This window comes from Equus przewalskii, chromosome 4 (genome assembly GCF_037783145.1).
Source record: "Equus przewalskii isolate Varuska chromosome 4, EquPr2, whole genome shotgun sequence".
Classification (NCBI taxonomy): Eukaryota; Metazoa; Chordata; class Mammalia; order Perissodactyla; family Equidae; genus Equus; species Equus przewalskii.
This window is the reverse complement of record NC_091834.1, coordinates 63,148,092-63,160,716: the sequence shown is the minus strand read 5'-3', so window position 1 is coordinate 63,160,716 and position 12,625 is coordinate 63,148,092. Positions and strand designations below refer to the sequence as shown.

The 12,625-nt window shown below is 42.3% G+C and overlaps 2 protein-coding genes across 7 annotated transcripts in view; one reads left to right on the top strand and one right to left on the bottom strand.

The window, feature by feature from the left end:
* The window catches only part of NT5C3A (5'-nucleotidase, cytosolic IIIA), a 51,995-nt gene extending 48,207 nt beyond the window's left edge, over positions 1-3,788 (top strand). For all 6 annotated transcript variants that reach the window (XM_008531739.2, XM_008531743.2, XM_008531740.2 and 3 more), the window contains 4 exons: positions 48-137; positions 1,374-1,536; positions 2,082-2,282; positions 3,087-3,788. In XM_008531739.2, the coding sequence (XP_008529961.1) occupies positions 48-137; positions 1,374-1,536; positions 2,082-2,282; positions 3,087-3,188 (556 nt within the window). In that variant the 3' untranslated portion in view covers positions 3,189-3,788. The remainder of the gene's footprint in view (positions 1-47; positions 138-1,373; positions 1,537-2,081; positions 2,283-3,086) is intronic.
* A 6,380-nt stretch (positions 3,789-10,168) lies between these two features.
* FKBP9 (FKBP prolyl isomerase 9) overlaps positions 10,169-12,625 on the bottom strand; it is a 40,437-nt gene continuing 37,980 nt past the window's right edge. Inside the window, exon 10 of the mRNA XM_070616203.1 lies at positions 10,169-11,568. Coding sequence (XP_070472304.1) covers positions 11,392-11,568 — 177 coding nt within the window. The 3' untranslated portion in view covers positions 10,169-11,391. The remainder of the gene's footprint in view (positions 11,569-12,625) is intronic.

The following is a 12,625-nucleotide window of genomic DNA, read 5'->3' as shown; positions in this document are numbered from 1 at the left end:
AGTTTACTTTAACTGATATTCTCTTTTTCTTTGGTCATAAACTCCAGGTATACTAAATCACATGGTTTGCTTGTTGAACAAGCTTTACCGAAAGCTAAGCTTAAAGAAATTGTGGCCGAATCTGATGTTATGCTCAAGTAAGTTTCTTGGGTGTTTCTTGTTGTTAATTATCTATAGACTTGAACTACTGTTATATATGTATTCAAGTGTGTATTAAAATAATCTATAACAATATCCCATATACAAACATATCCAGAATATGCCATCTATCATGAAATAGTGATGAGATGGGGATTTAGAGTAACGTTAGATCTTGGCAAAGGGAATAAGAGACTTGTGAGACTCATGTATTAATTTGCATTTCCTTTCTCCAGATTAAAGATTTCAAGACTAATTTTCAAATTTATGAAACCAAGACCATTTTGAAATTTTTTAGCAAAATCCTTTTGAAAGACATGAAATATGAAAGGAATGTTTACAAATCAAGTTGAAAAGGATTTTTAGTTCAGTACCCTATTTCTGAAGTTACATGAATCTACTTTCTGAATTCTCAGACTCCCTTGAAAACTGTCTCTAGGAAAGGTGAATATGTTTTATTTTAGCAAATAATAAAAATATTTGTAATACATGAATCATAAGATATAAACATTTTTAAGCTTATTTTCAATACTGTTTATCACTTCTTAAAATTTTCAACTCACTAGGCAAATATGATGACGCTATTTTGTTCTTTTTTCTCTTGTTTTTGATGATGCTAAATTTTAAGATGATCTACTTCTAAGGAGGAAAGCATTAACTCATGAGAAAGAGTGTGAGGATAGCTAGTACATATTTCCTTCCTTTGTAGGTAGCTTAACTTATAGCCCAGGAAGCGTAAAAAGGGAAGAAAAGATTTTAAGACCAAAACCTTACCTGGCTGCCGGATCTTAGGCAGGAGAGATGCCAGATGCAAAGAGAGCATAGCTCAGTTCCCACCACCCTGCTTTTCTAAAGATAGGGAGTAGAAGAGAGGAGGACAAGCAGGGGGTCTTCCTGCTCAGTCTAAGTGGGTTTTTCAAGGTCTGGTTTAAGTATTTGCTGTTACATGGTGTAAATTATGAACTGTATGCTTCTATTCAAATTCAGTGCAAGTCTGAAATCATCAAATTAGTACTATTAGAATTTATGAAAAGGAGAGTAAACAGTTAACTGTTGTTGGAAACACTTGTACTAATAGCGTCATAGACATCAGTAACAGCCTTCTTGGGCAGTATTTTGAAATGAGAATGTAAATGAGCCATAGAATTAGGTAGAGATAGTTAGCTTTTGTAACTTCTAGGTGAAAGGAGATACATCTTGCTCTTTGACGATCAGTTCCTCCCTCCATCTTGCAGGGAAGGATATGAGAATTTCTTTGATAAGCTCCAACAGCACAGCATCCCTGTGTTCATATTTTCGGCTGGTATCGGTGATGTTCTAGAGGAGGTTATCCGTCAAGCTGGTGTTTATCATCCGAATGTCAAAGTAGTGTCCAACTTCATGGATTTTGATGATAAAGTAAGAATATCAAATCATTCTTCATAATTACTCTTAAAATCTGAAAATATTTTAATCATGTAAACGTATTGATTGATTGTTATTTAATGTATATTCGTTAAATTAGGCCAAGTTGATAGGCCTACTGTGGGACTCAGCATCTCTCCCAGTGATATCCATATCCATGTTTGAAAAATAATATGCCCTTCCTAAACTTTTGTTTCCCAAGCTATAGACTAATATGAAAATTCGTAAAACTTTTAATTTAATGCAGCAACTCTGAAGACTTAACATCCATAGGTGGAAAAAAGAAGTGAATTGGAACTGACCTTATTTGAATGAGTTCTTCTAATCAAGACAATATATTATGATATACATAAAATGGGACCTTTTGGTTAGGAAACAAATGAAAAGTAAAAATTAGATTTTCAACTCAATGTGTTTAACATTTAAAGTAGTCTCTAGAAAGTCATTAACTTCTTCGAGCCCTTCTTACCTATCATGAATGTGAAAATAAAACAGAATTTGTAAAACCTATTGTTTCAAAGGATTTATGTTTTTAATAGGGGTTGCTCAAAGGATTTAAAGGAGAACTAATTCATGTATTTAACAAACATGATGGTGCCTTGAAGAATACAGAATATTTCAATCAACTAAAAGACAATAGCAACATAATTCTGCTGGGAGACTCACAAGGAGACTTAAGAATGGCAGATGGCGTAGCCAACGTTGAACACATTCTGAAAATCGGATATCTAAATGATAGAGTAAGTCTACACATCTGTCATTTAATTTGCTTTTAAGAAAAATTTAGGATGAAGCTTCATAGGCAGTTGTTACCAAAGATGCCTGAGAAAGTAGATATTCTAGACATTGTGATTGCTTTCTCCCTTCACGCTGGTGATTGCTAAAGGAGTTGGTCTGCACACAGGCATGCTGGAGGTATTGGGGGAGGGGGAGTGCATTCAAGGTAAGGCCTCTCGGGTCTCTCCTCACCAGAGCTGGTAGCACTCCCCAGTCACAAGAGTCAGAGATGTCTCCAGACATTGCCAGATGTCCCTTGGACACAGTCTCCTCCCCAGTTGAGAACCATTGGATTAGAGAGAGATCATTTTGAGAGAAAAGCCACCATGTGGGAAAATTTCTATGTCAATTAATCTTAAAAGTTTGAAAATAGGGGCTGGCCCAGTGGCGCACTGGTTAAGTTTGCACGTTCCGCTGCGGCGGCCCAGGGTTCGCCGGTTCGGATCCAGGGTAGGGACATGGCACCACTTGGCAAGCCATGCTGTGGCAGGTGTCCCACATATAAAGTAGAGGAAGATGGGCATGGATATTAGCTCAGGGCCCAGTCTTCCTCAGCAAAAAGAGGAGGATTGGCAGCAGATGTTAGCTCATGGCTAATCTTAAAAAAAAAAAAGTTTGAAAATATTTCTTCATTTCAAAGGTTTTATGAAAGTGAATTTAATTTGCTACATTTTGCCCAAAAGATCTAATGTAACAATGAGATTCATACAGAAATTATTTGCTTCTCAACTCTGCATATGTTAATTAATTATTATTTTTTTTATTAGGTGGATGAACTTTTAGAAAAGTATATGGACTCTTATGATATTGTTCTAGTAAAAGACGAATCATTGGAGGTGGCCAACTCTATCTTACAGAAGATTCTGTAGACAAGCGTTCTTCCAGAGAAGACCTCTCTCCTGTGGGTGCAATTGACGCAAGAACTGCTCATCCGTTCGTCTTGCTGAAAGACCTTATTTATAATATATTATTGCTCTTGAACTTTTTCCTGTACGTTACTGAAGTATTTTCAGACATGTTGAACCCATCAACTGGAAGCTCTTTTTCTCCACCTCTCCCAGTACACTCCTCCCTCACTATATTTTTAATAGAATAAAAAAAAATTATTAAAGTCAAAATTTGAAAAATAACTCTACATTTCCAGAGTGAATTTTGTAGTTCAATGTTATCATGAAGTTTTTGAGGAGTCTTTTTACACTGCAAAAGTTTGTAGAAGTTTAAAAAGAAGTTTTATGAAATGGTGAAATAAAGTGCATGATTTTAAGTGTCGCCATTTTTGTAATTTGGGTGAATTATGCTGATGAATCACCACCTCCTGAAATTGTGGTGTTTGGTGAAAATCCATATTTATCAGAAAATACTGGCACCTGGTGTTTGAAAAAACGCTTGGCATCCACATATCACTAATCATTACAAAATGTTCTGTATTAAAGCACTGATAATAAACATGAAATGAAAAGCCTTTGTAATTCTACTGTCAAGACTGTTATTATTCATTGATTCAACAAATATTAAGCACCTGCCATGTTTTTCTTGTGTGTGTATGTGATATTATGAATCCTAATATCTTTGTCATAGTGGCTATTTAGGTAGATTATTTTCAAATTTACACATCATAAGTTTAAAGATAAAAAGATATTTGCAGAGAAAATTTAATCTGCCCTTCAGAAAATACTGGGGCCTAGGAAAATTGTTTTCCCCCATTGAAAATATCAGTAAAAGAGGGTACTTCATTCTAAGTCTAGGAGATTCAGAAACAGGGGCCAGCCCCACAGTGTAGTGGTTAAGTTTGGTGCATTCCACTTTGGCAACCTGGCTTCATGGGTTCAGATCCCAGGCACAGACCTACACCAGTCATCAGCCATGCTGTGGTGGTAACCCCCATGTAAAGTAGAGGAAGACTAGCACAGATGTTGGCTCAGGGCTAATCTTCCTCAGCAAAAAAAAAAAAAAAAAAAAAAAAGGTTTATAAACAGCCTCAGGTGGGAAACAAAGTATAGCTGGGTCTCATGGTGACTACAACTGAGTACTGTGCAGCTAGGAACTGACATTCTCCTCTGCAGTCTGCCTTTCCATTCCAAATCTCTGCTGCCCCATAATTAGTCTACACAGGGCTTAGACTTGCCATTGTGATAAATTTGACCCTCACTATATCCCTTGACCTCCAGAGTCTGTGAGCAACTAATTGAGTTTCTTAAAGCATCTGAGCTGTGATAGACACAATGCATGATCCAGCTCGTTCTGGACATCCAGTGTGGTCAGCAGTCTGTCCAATCAGGTGTGGCACTAAGTCAAAGCCTCATGATGAAAACCTTTTTCCTGGGGCAGCCCCTCCTTATCCTCCACCACTGCTTCTCCTTTGTTTAATAAATAAGTGAAATAAAGTATGCATTGGCAAAAGCTAGACTGTTCCCTGCTTAGGTATTTTAAAAATCAAACCCAAAACCCAGCTTCTTGCTTTACGGCAGATACTGTGGCATGGGAGTATCAGAATTACCTGGAGGACTTTTCTCACATAGGATGAAGTTGGGAATCTCTGGTCTAGTGATAGCTCTTTACTCTTGTATTGCTGTTAGAGCTTGCCATGTTGGTTATTTTCCAAAGGAGTTTATAATAATGCTTCCACCGATAAACATACTGCATGGCACAGATGTAAAGGATACTGACGTTAGGACCTGCATTCTACTCATGGCTCAGCCCTTTACCAAGACTGTAGGTCAGTCAGCTGCCCATAAAATTAAGGCCTTAAGAGCATGCAGTCTACAGCCCCTTCACAAGCCACGACCATGATAACTTGATTATCAAGCCAAGGCCCCTCCACTATATGCCTGGGACCCTATCACATCTCACTGCCCCTGATGGGCTGATATGTAAAATAGTTGTATTCAGGGTCAGCTTTCAGAGCAGTTTAATGCAGCCGTTAAGAAATGGGCTATGGAGGGGGCCAGCCCTGTGGTGCAGCGGTTAACTTTGCACGTTCTGCTTCTCAGTGGCCCGGGGTTCGCCAGTTCGGATGCTGGGTGCGGACATGGCACGCCATGCTGTGGTGGGCATCCCACATATAAAGTAGAGGAAGATGGACATGGATGTTAGCTCAGGGCCAGTTGTCCTCAGCAAAAAGAGGAGGATTGGCAGCAGTTAGCTCAGGGCTATGGAGCCAGACTGCCTGGATCTGAATCCTCTTTCTACCACTTAGTAGGTGTGTGACCGAGACAAGTTATTTCAGCCGTGTCCCGTTTGCTCCTCTGTGAGGTGAAGGTAATGACAATCCTCTGGCTGTGTGAGGATGAAATGTGCTCATTTACATCTAGGTAGACATTCAAAATTTATGTTTGCATTTAGAATAGCTTAGCACAAGAATTCGATGTTGTTAGCTACTATCCATCCACAAAAGTATGAGGAGTTAGAATCCCCCATCAGTCTGGGGAAATTGATGAAATGGGAGGATAATTCGCAGCCCCAGTGAACGTTGGGAGTGTATAGTAACTACACATTCTCTAGAGCCTAGCATTAGCCGGTAGTGTTTCTCAATTTCAGACTTTACTTTGTGAAGCAAAGCGGTGTTGAGTGCTAAGATTAACAATTTTGATGGAACTGGAAAAAAGACAAACCTGTCAAAAGAGATACTAGCTTGTTCCAGAGTGATTTCACAAGAAATCTACATTCCATGGTGTGTTTAATAGACACCAAAGGTCACTAGGTAGATTACTGAAGGTGTTTTTTAACCAGACTTCAGGCTCAGGAGTTTCTCTTCAGTGTACCCTACGGAGAATCAGGAAGGAGAAGACAAGTGATCTCGAATGACCAGTCCTGAAACTTCTCCACGTCACTCCAAAATTGAACAATCTGTGCCGCTTTTCCTACTTAGTCTGGTGTTTCAGCACAAGTTTAACAGATGATAAGAAGGCCCGGAGGTGTAATGGCAGACTTTGAAATCAGGCAAACCTGGGTCTGCGTTTTTGATTCTGTGATCTGGAGTAAATTTCCAACTTCTCTAAGCCTTAGTTTGCTCATCTGTAAAGTGGGGCATTAACTCTAGAGGTGAGGATTAAATGAAGAGTCACTCACTTAAGTGCTTACTGTGTGCAAGGTTCTAGAGAAACAACCGTAAATGAATCAGACGTGCTTCCCGCCCTCATGTCTCATCCTAGTGGATGAGACAGAAGGAGAAAAGATGCTATTATACATAAGACAAATGTTATGAAGAAAGCAACACAAATAACAAGGAACCTATTTTAGACAAGGGGGTCAGAGAAAGATTGGGGAGGTGATGTTTAAGCCAAAGCCTGAAGGATAAGGAGTCATCCATGTGAGGAGTTGAGGGAAAAGCATTCCAAGGAGAGGGAACAGCATGTGCCAAGGTCCCAAGTAAGACCATATGGGGTGTTCAAAGAACTGAGAACTGGTTTAACAGTAATATTATGAACAAAAGGAAGAATGATATCAGATGAATGGGAAATGGGTGGGACAGTACTATTATGAACAAAAGGAAGAATGACATCAGATGAATGGGAAGTGGGTGGGTGCCAGATCACACAGGGCTTTGTAAATCATGGTAAGTTTGGTTTTACTCTCCCTGCAAAAATAAGTGCCATGATCTCACTTGCTGACGTGGAAAAGGACTGGTAAGGGAAGAAATACCCAAGCAAACCAGTTAGGTGGCTACTGCAGAAGTCCAAACTAGAAATTATGGTAGGTTGCCGGGACGGAGGCAGTGGAGCTGGAAAGAAGTGGGTCATTTCCAGTAGTTGTAGATTTAGAAATGACAAGACTTGCCTTTGGATTAAACATGTCGGGGGAGTGAATAGGAGGGGCCTCACAGATGTCCGGTTTGGGTAAGGGTGGAAGGGAAGAATGAGAGAGGAATAAGCTTGGATGGAGGGTGTTGGGAAGGGAGGAGAAATATACATTCTATTTTGGACATACAGAGTTGGAGGTGCCTGTGAGATATACAAGAAAAGATACCAAATAGGCAGACTAGAGCTCAAAGGGAAAATTTTGGCAGGAACAATAACTTTGGACATTGTCTGTATTTAAGTGAGATTTAAATATGGCCAGTGTAAGCTGGAAGGAATCCCCTGACCTATGGAAATTCCAACATTAAGGACAAAGACTACACAGCATCAAATACTAGTTTATTTATTTAATCTTTTTTTTTTTTTTTGCTAAGGAAGATTCACCCTGAGCTAACATCTGTTGCCAATCCTCTTTTTTTTTCTGCTTAAGGAAGATTAGCCTTGAGCTAACATCTGTGCCAATCCTCCTCTATTTATTTGTATGTGGGACACTGCCACAGCGTGGCTACTGAGTGGAGTAGGTCTGTGCCCGGGATCCGAACCCTCAAACCCAGGCTGCTGAAGCAGAACGCGTGGACTTTAACCAGTCAGCCATGGGACTGGTCCCCAAATACTATTTCAATAAGCATAAAAGTTTCATATCCACAACCAGCAATAAATAATTGGGAGCAGTGCTCTTATTTTATAAAAAGACCCCAGATTCCCAAGAAAGCCAAGGGAACATGGCTTCAAAGAAAGCAACCTTGCTCCTAGAAACCTAAGATATGAAAGTGCTTACGCATAATCTCACAGTCAGGCCAATTTCCCTGCCAAAATTAAAATTTTTTCTCTCTTATAAGTAATCATTTTGAAAAGTATTATAAATTCCTAAGTAATCAGAGAGTGAAACTTGCTCATTTTAACAAAATAGGGCAGACTGCTTATGCTCGTAAAACAGCCTGGTGGTGTTTCAAGCACAAGGGTCACATACACGCTCAACTGAAGTCATAGAAACAGTGAAAAAAGGAGGTCCCAGGGTCTGGAGGGCGGGGCAAATAGGGAGAGGTTGGTAAAGGGTACAAACTTTCAGCGATAAGATAAATGAGGTCTGGGGACTAATGTATAACATGGTGACTATAGTTGATAACACTGTATTGTATAAGGGAAATTTGCAAACAGAGTAGAACTTAAATGTTCTCACCAAAAAAAAAAAAAGATAAATATGTGAGTTGAGTTGATGGATGTGTTGATTGACTAGACGGGGGGGGGGGGGGGGGGGGATCCTTTCACAATGTATACATATATCAAGTCATCACATACACTCTAAACACCTTACAATTTTACTTGTTAATTATACCTCAACAAAGCTGAAGACAAGAGCCAGCAGGGCGAGAGGCCCAAGAAGAGCCAATAGTCCAGTCTGAGTCTGAAAGCCAGAAATGACCAATGTCCCAGCTCAGGCGGCCAGGCAGGCAGAGTTTAAAAACAAAAGCAAAAACGAGCTAAACTTTTCCTCCAGAAGCTCTAAGGCCCACAGTCCTTAATTTCCCCAGAGAAATAAGAGAAACGTATTTTTTATTCAGCCAACCTGTCTTTACCACTGTAGAAAACAGCTAGTGAAGAAATTCAAACAGGACCAACTAAAAATCTGTTGTAAGGGGGCTGGCCCGGTGGCGCAGTGGTTGGGTTTGTGCACTCTGCTTTGGCAGCCTGGGGTTTGCCAGTTCAGATCCTGGGCGCAGACCTAGCACTGCTCATCAAGCCACGTTGTGGCGGCATCCCACATGGAAGAGCTAGAAGGACTTACTACTAGGACATACAACTATGTACTGGGGCTTGGGGGAGAAGAAATTCTTAAAAAGAGGAAGATTGGTAACAGATGTTAGCTCAGGGCCAAGCTTCCACACACACACACACACACACACACACACAATCTGCTGTAGGGAATAAGCACAAAGTTTTACCTTCATGACAGTATGTGAGGATAATGAAGCTTACAGGCCAAATGCATTCCAAAGGGCAACTCAGTTTAGCAAGATTATTACCCTAACTAGCGCACTTAAGGAATCCTGTTACGTGAAAATCCAAGCGCCTGTGTGCTGGTCGAAGAGGGTGAAGGAGCATTAGTGACCACGGCAGCAGCAGCCAGGAAGGCCATGGGCATCTCCTTTGCCACCCAAAGCACACTGAGTCCCTGAAGTTGCTTCTGCAGAGAGTAAACAATAACATTCGCTTTTAAAAGACAATTATATATATATATATATTTCCCCCTACATATGTGCTAGTTATTCTCCATTTGCTCCCAGCCCAATCCCTACCAGAGCCATTCTCCACCTTTCTCTGAACCCCAAAAGGCAGACCTCTGAGAACACCAGCCCCTGAGCTCCTTTCCCTCTGGCTTTGGACTGGGTTCAGCTGGACGCCAGTGACAGGACAGAGAGGATGGGGGGGTTTCCTCCCTCGCTCCTCCTCTGCCACAGTTCTGGCAGTGGCTGTGTCCCTCCACGACTCCCACCAGGCCGCCCCGTCCGGGTTCCCCTTGACCCTTCAGGCCCAGGGGTGGAACAGCCTCTTACTGTTGCTGGCCAACAGCTGTCATGGGTATCTCGACATCCTTACTGGGTCCCGGAGCCCTGCCCACACCTCTGTAAACAGCCCTTTCATAGCTTCTCTTCACAAGTCTCATGAGGTGTTTCCTGTCAGGACCGTGACTGATACACACCCACACACTCTCCTTCCAATTGGATGCAATGCGGTCACACAGAATTTTTTTTTTTCTTTTTGCTTTTTCTCCCCAAATCCCCCCAGTATACAGTTGTATATTTTAGTTGTGGCTCCTCCTAGTTGTAGTATGTGGGATGCCACCTCAACGTGGCCTGATGAGTGGTGCCATGTCCACACCCAGGATTCGAACCAGAGAAACCCTGGGCCGCTGAAGCGGAGGGCGCGAACTTAACCACTCGGCCGTGGGACAGGCCCCAAGTCCCACGGAATTTTTATCAAAGGGATTCTGACCACATGGTGTATTCTCATGGGATCCTCTCAGCCTTTAAATAAAACACCACAAAACCAGATGACATAATTCAATATTTTATACATAGATCAGTTTTCCAACATTTATTCCATTGAATGAGTGCACGGCATTTTCATGAACTATCTCAGGGCTACATCAGTACAAAATAGTTTAAATTAGTAAAATAAAGCAGTTTCAAAAGGAAAATCATTGGTTACTTCAGAGTGAGTGCCACCACCACTTGGGGACAGGGGACATAAAGCAGCAAGGTAATTACTGCATAAGGTGGGGACAGACCAGCAGGTACAGTGTCCTTGTTATCCCAAGGAGAGAGAGGCCCCTGGCCTTCAGCGCACCTCCCTCTCCAGGACACGAACGAGCAGCAGAGGAATGTCACCCTGTTTATGCTCATCAGTTAGAACGCCACTTCCGTCTCGGCCACAGTGAGATGCTCCAGCTTGGCTTAGCCACCAGCCCTGTGCGTATCTAGCTGATCAAAGGATTCAGGGTGGGAAAAGTGCGCTACAGGGTAGAGTGATGGGACTAAGACAGAGTGAAGCAGGTAATCTTACACGCCAAACACAGAATCAAGGTCTCTACTCATGGTCCAAGATGCCTTTCGTTTGGTCCACTGGTTTTCTTTTTAACCTCCTAAGTTACTTGGCCAATGGGAGGACCACAACTCGGTGGGGTGTGATGAACTCGAGAAACACAGGTGTGTGTATGTGTGTGTACGTGTGGGTGTGTGTTTGAGCGTAGGGGGAAGACGGAGGCTGGGCATCATCGAAGCCTATACAGGCTGCTGAGAAAAGCGTTCTGGGGCTTTCTGGGAATCCTTGCCCTATGTCTTTTCTGCCCTTCTGGAGAACACTTTTAGCACACCAGAAAGTTAAAAAAAAAAAAAAATTTAATCCTCTTTATGTAGACATCCTAGACACTTTCTCTTCTGTTCCCTCCAAGATGTATATAACCTCTGGATGACACTATTTTCCTTTAATAGTAAAACTGCCCAGAAGGCTCACAAAACAGTGGTGGGCAATGCAGCCTTTTAAATACTCTACACAGCCCATGCTAAGGCGCCCTGCACCGATTTTCTTTAACATCACTGCCATTCAGCCTAAAATTCTCCCCACGTGTATCGACCCACCCCTGACGTATGCCCCAGGTGCCATGTGACCCATCTACTACTTGCTGATGTTTCAGCTTCTGAGAGACCCTCGCGCCATCACTGCAAATCATGCCACGACAGGGGGCTTGGTGTCACACAATTGGCTCATGTCAGGGTTAGAGTTCGTCATGTTTGGCTTCCTGGTCTTTGAGTTTAAACTCCTCAGCCGTGACCTTCCCATCTCCATTCCGGTCCTGGTTGGTGAACATATTCTTCACAATCATCTCAGCGTCAAAACCAGGAGCGAGTTTCCCTTTGCCGGATGCCACCTGGGCGTGAATGTACTCTGAGAACTGGAGACAAGGGGGACAGGACAGGCCATGAGATACAGAAGCTGAGAACGTGAGGCCAGGGCCTGAAACAGAGTGGCCCAAGGGTGATGGGGCTGGAATTTGAGTCTGAGCTGACAAAACAGACAAAATCTTAGGAGCTACATGACCTGGGTTTTCTTCTCCAGAGGCACATTAAAAAAGCCCTGACTAAATGACTCCAGGAGCCCTTAGGTTCCAGGCAGCCAGAATACAGCAGCCATTGGACCATCTCTTCTCCTCAAGTCAACACTTACTTCGCCACCAAAGCTGACCCGTAACCACCCCAGCCTCTGGGAACACGGCTGCCTGCAATTATTCATTCATTCATTCATTCATGCAATAAAAACTTATTGTCTACTGTGTGCTGAGAGTCATCCTAGACCCTAGAGATACATCAATAAACAAACAAAACATGCTGCCCTTTTAAATCTAGCATACTCTAGTGAGAAAGATACACACTTAAAAATGAACATAAAAAATAAGTAAATTACATATTAACTTAAAAAGTGAAATGCTCCAGAAAAATGAAAAAGTAGAGCGAAGTAAGGAAGATCAAGAGTACATGTAGGTGGGGAAGCAGGTTGAAGCATCAATCCAGTGGTCAGAGGACAGCCCCAGTGACAAAGGGAGCCTTGTGCAAAGGCCTGAATGAAGAGAGTGACCTGGCCAAAAAGTTATCTAGGGGAAGTGTCTTCTGAGCAGAGAAGAGCTGGTGCAAAGGCCCAGGGTGGATGCATGACTGGGGGTTCACAGAACGTCAAGGGGACAGCTGTTGCAGAGGAGGTTACAGTGAGCTGCCCATGGAGGGCCTTTGTGGGGCTTTTATGGGCCACTGTCAAAACTCTGGAAATAGGGGGGCCTTTGCAGGGTTCTGTGACGAACCAGGCCATGATCTGACTTATGTTTTAGAAGGATCATTCTGGCTGCTGTGAGGGGCAAGGGTGAAAGCAGGAAGATCTTGATAGAGGTCCCAGCAAGAGATGGCAGGCGCTGAACTAAGATGCAGTAGAGTGGAGGTGGTGTGAAGAGGTCAAGTTCT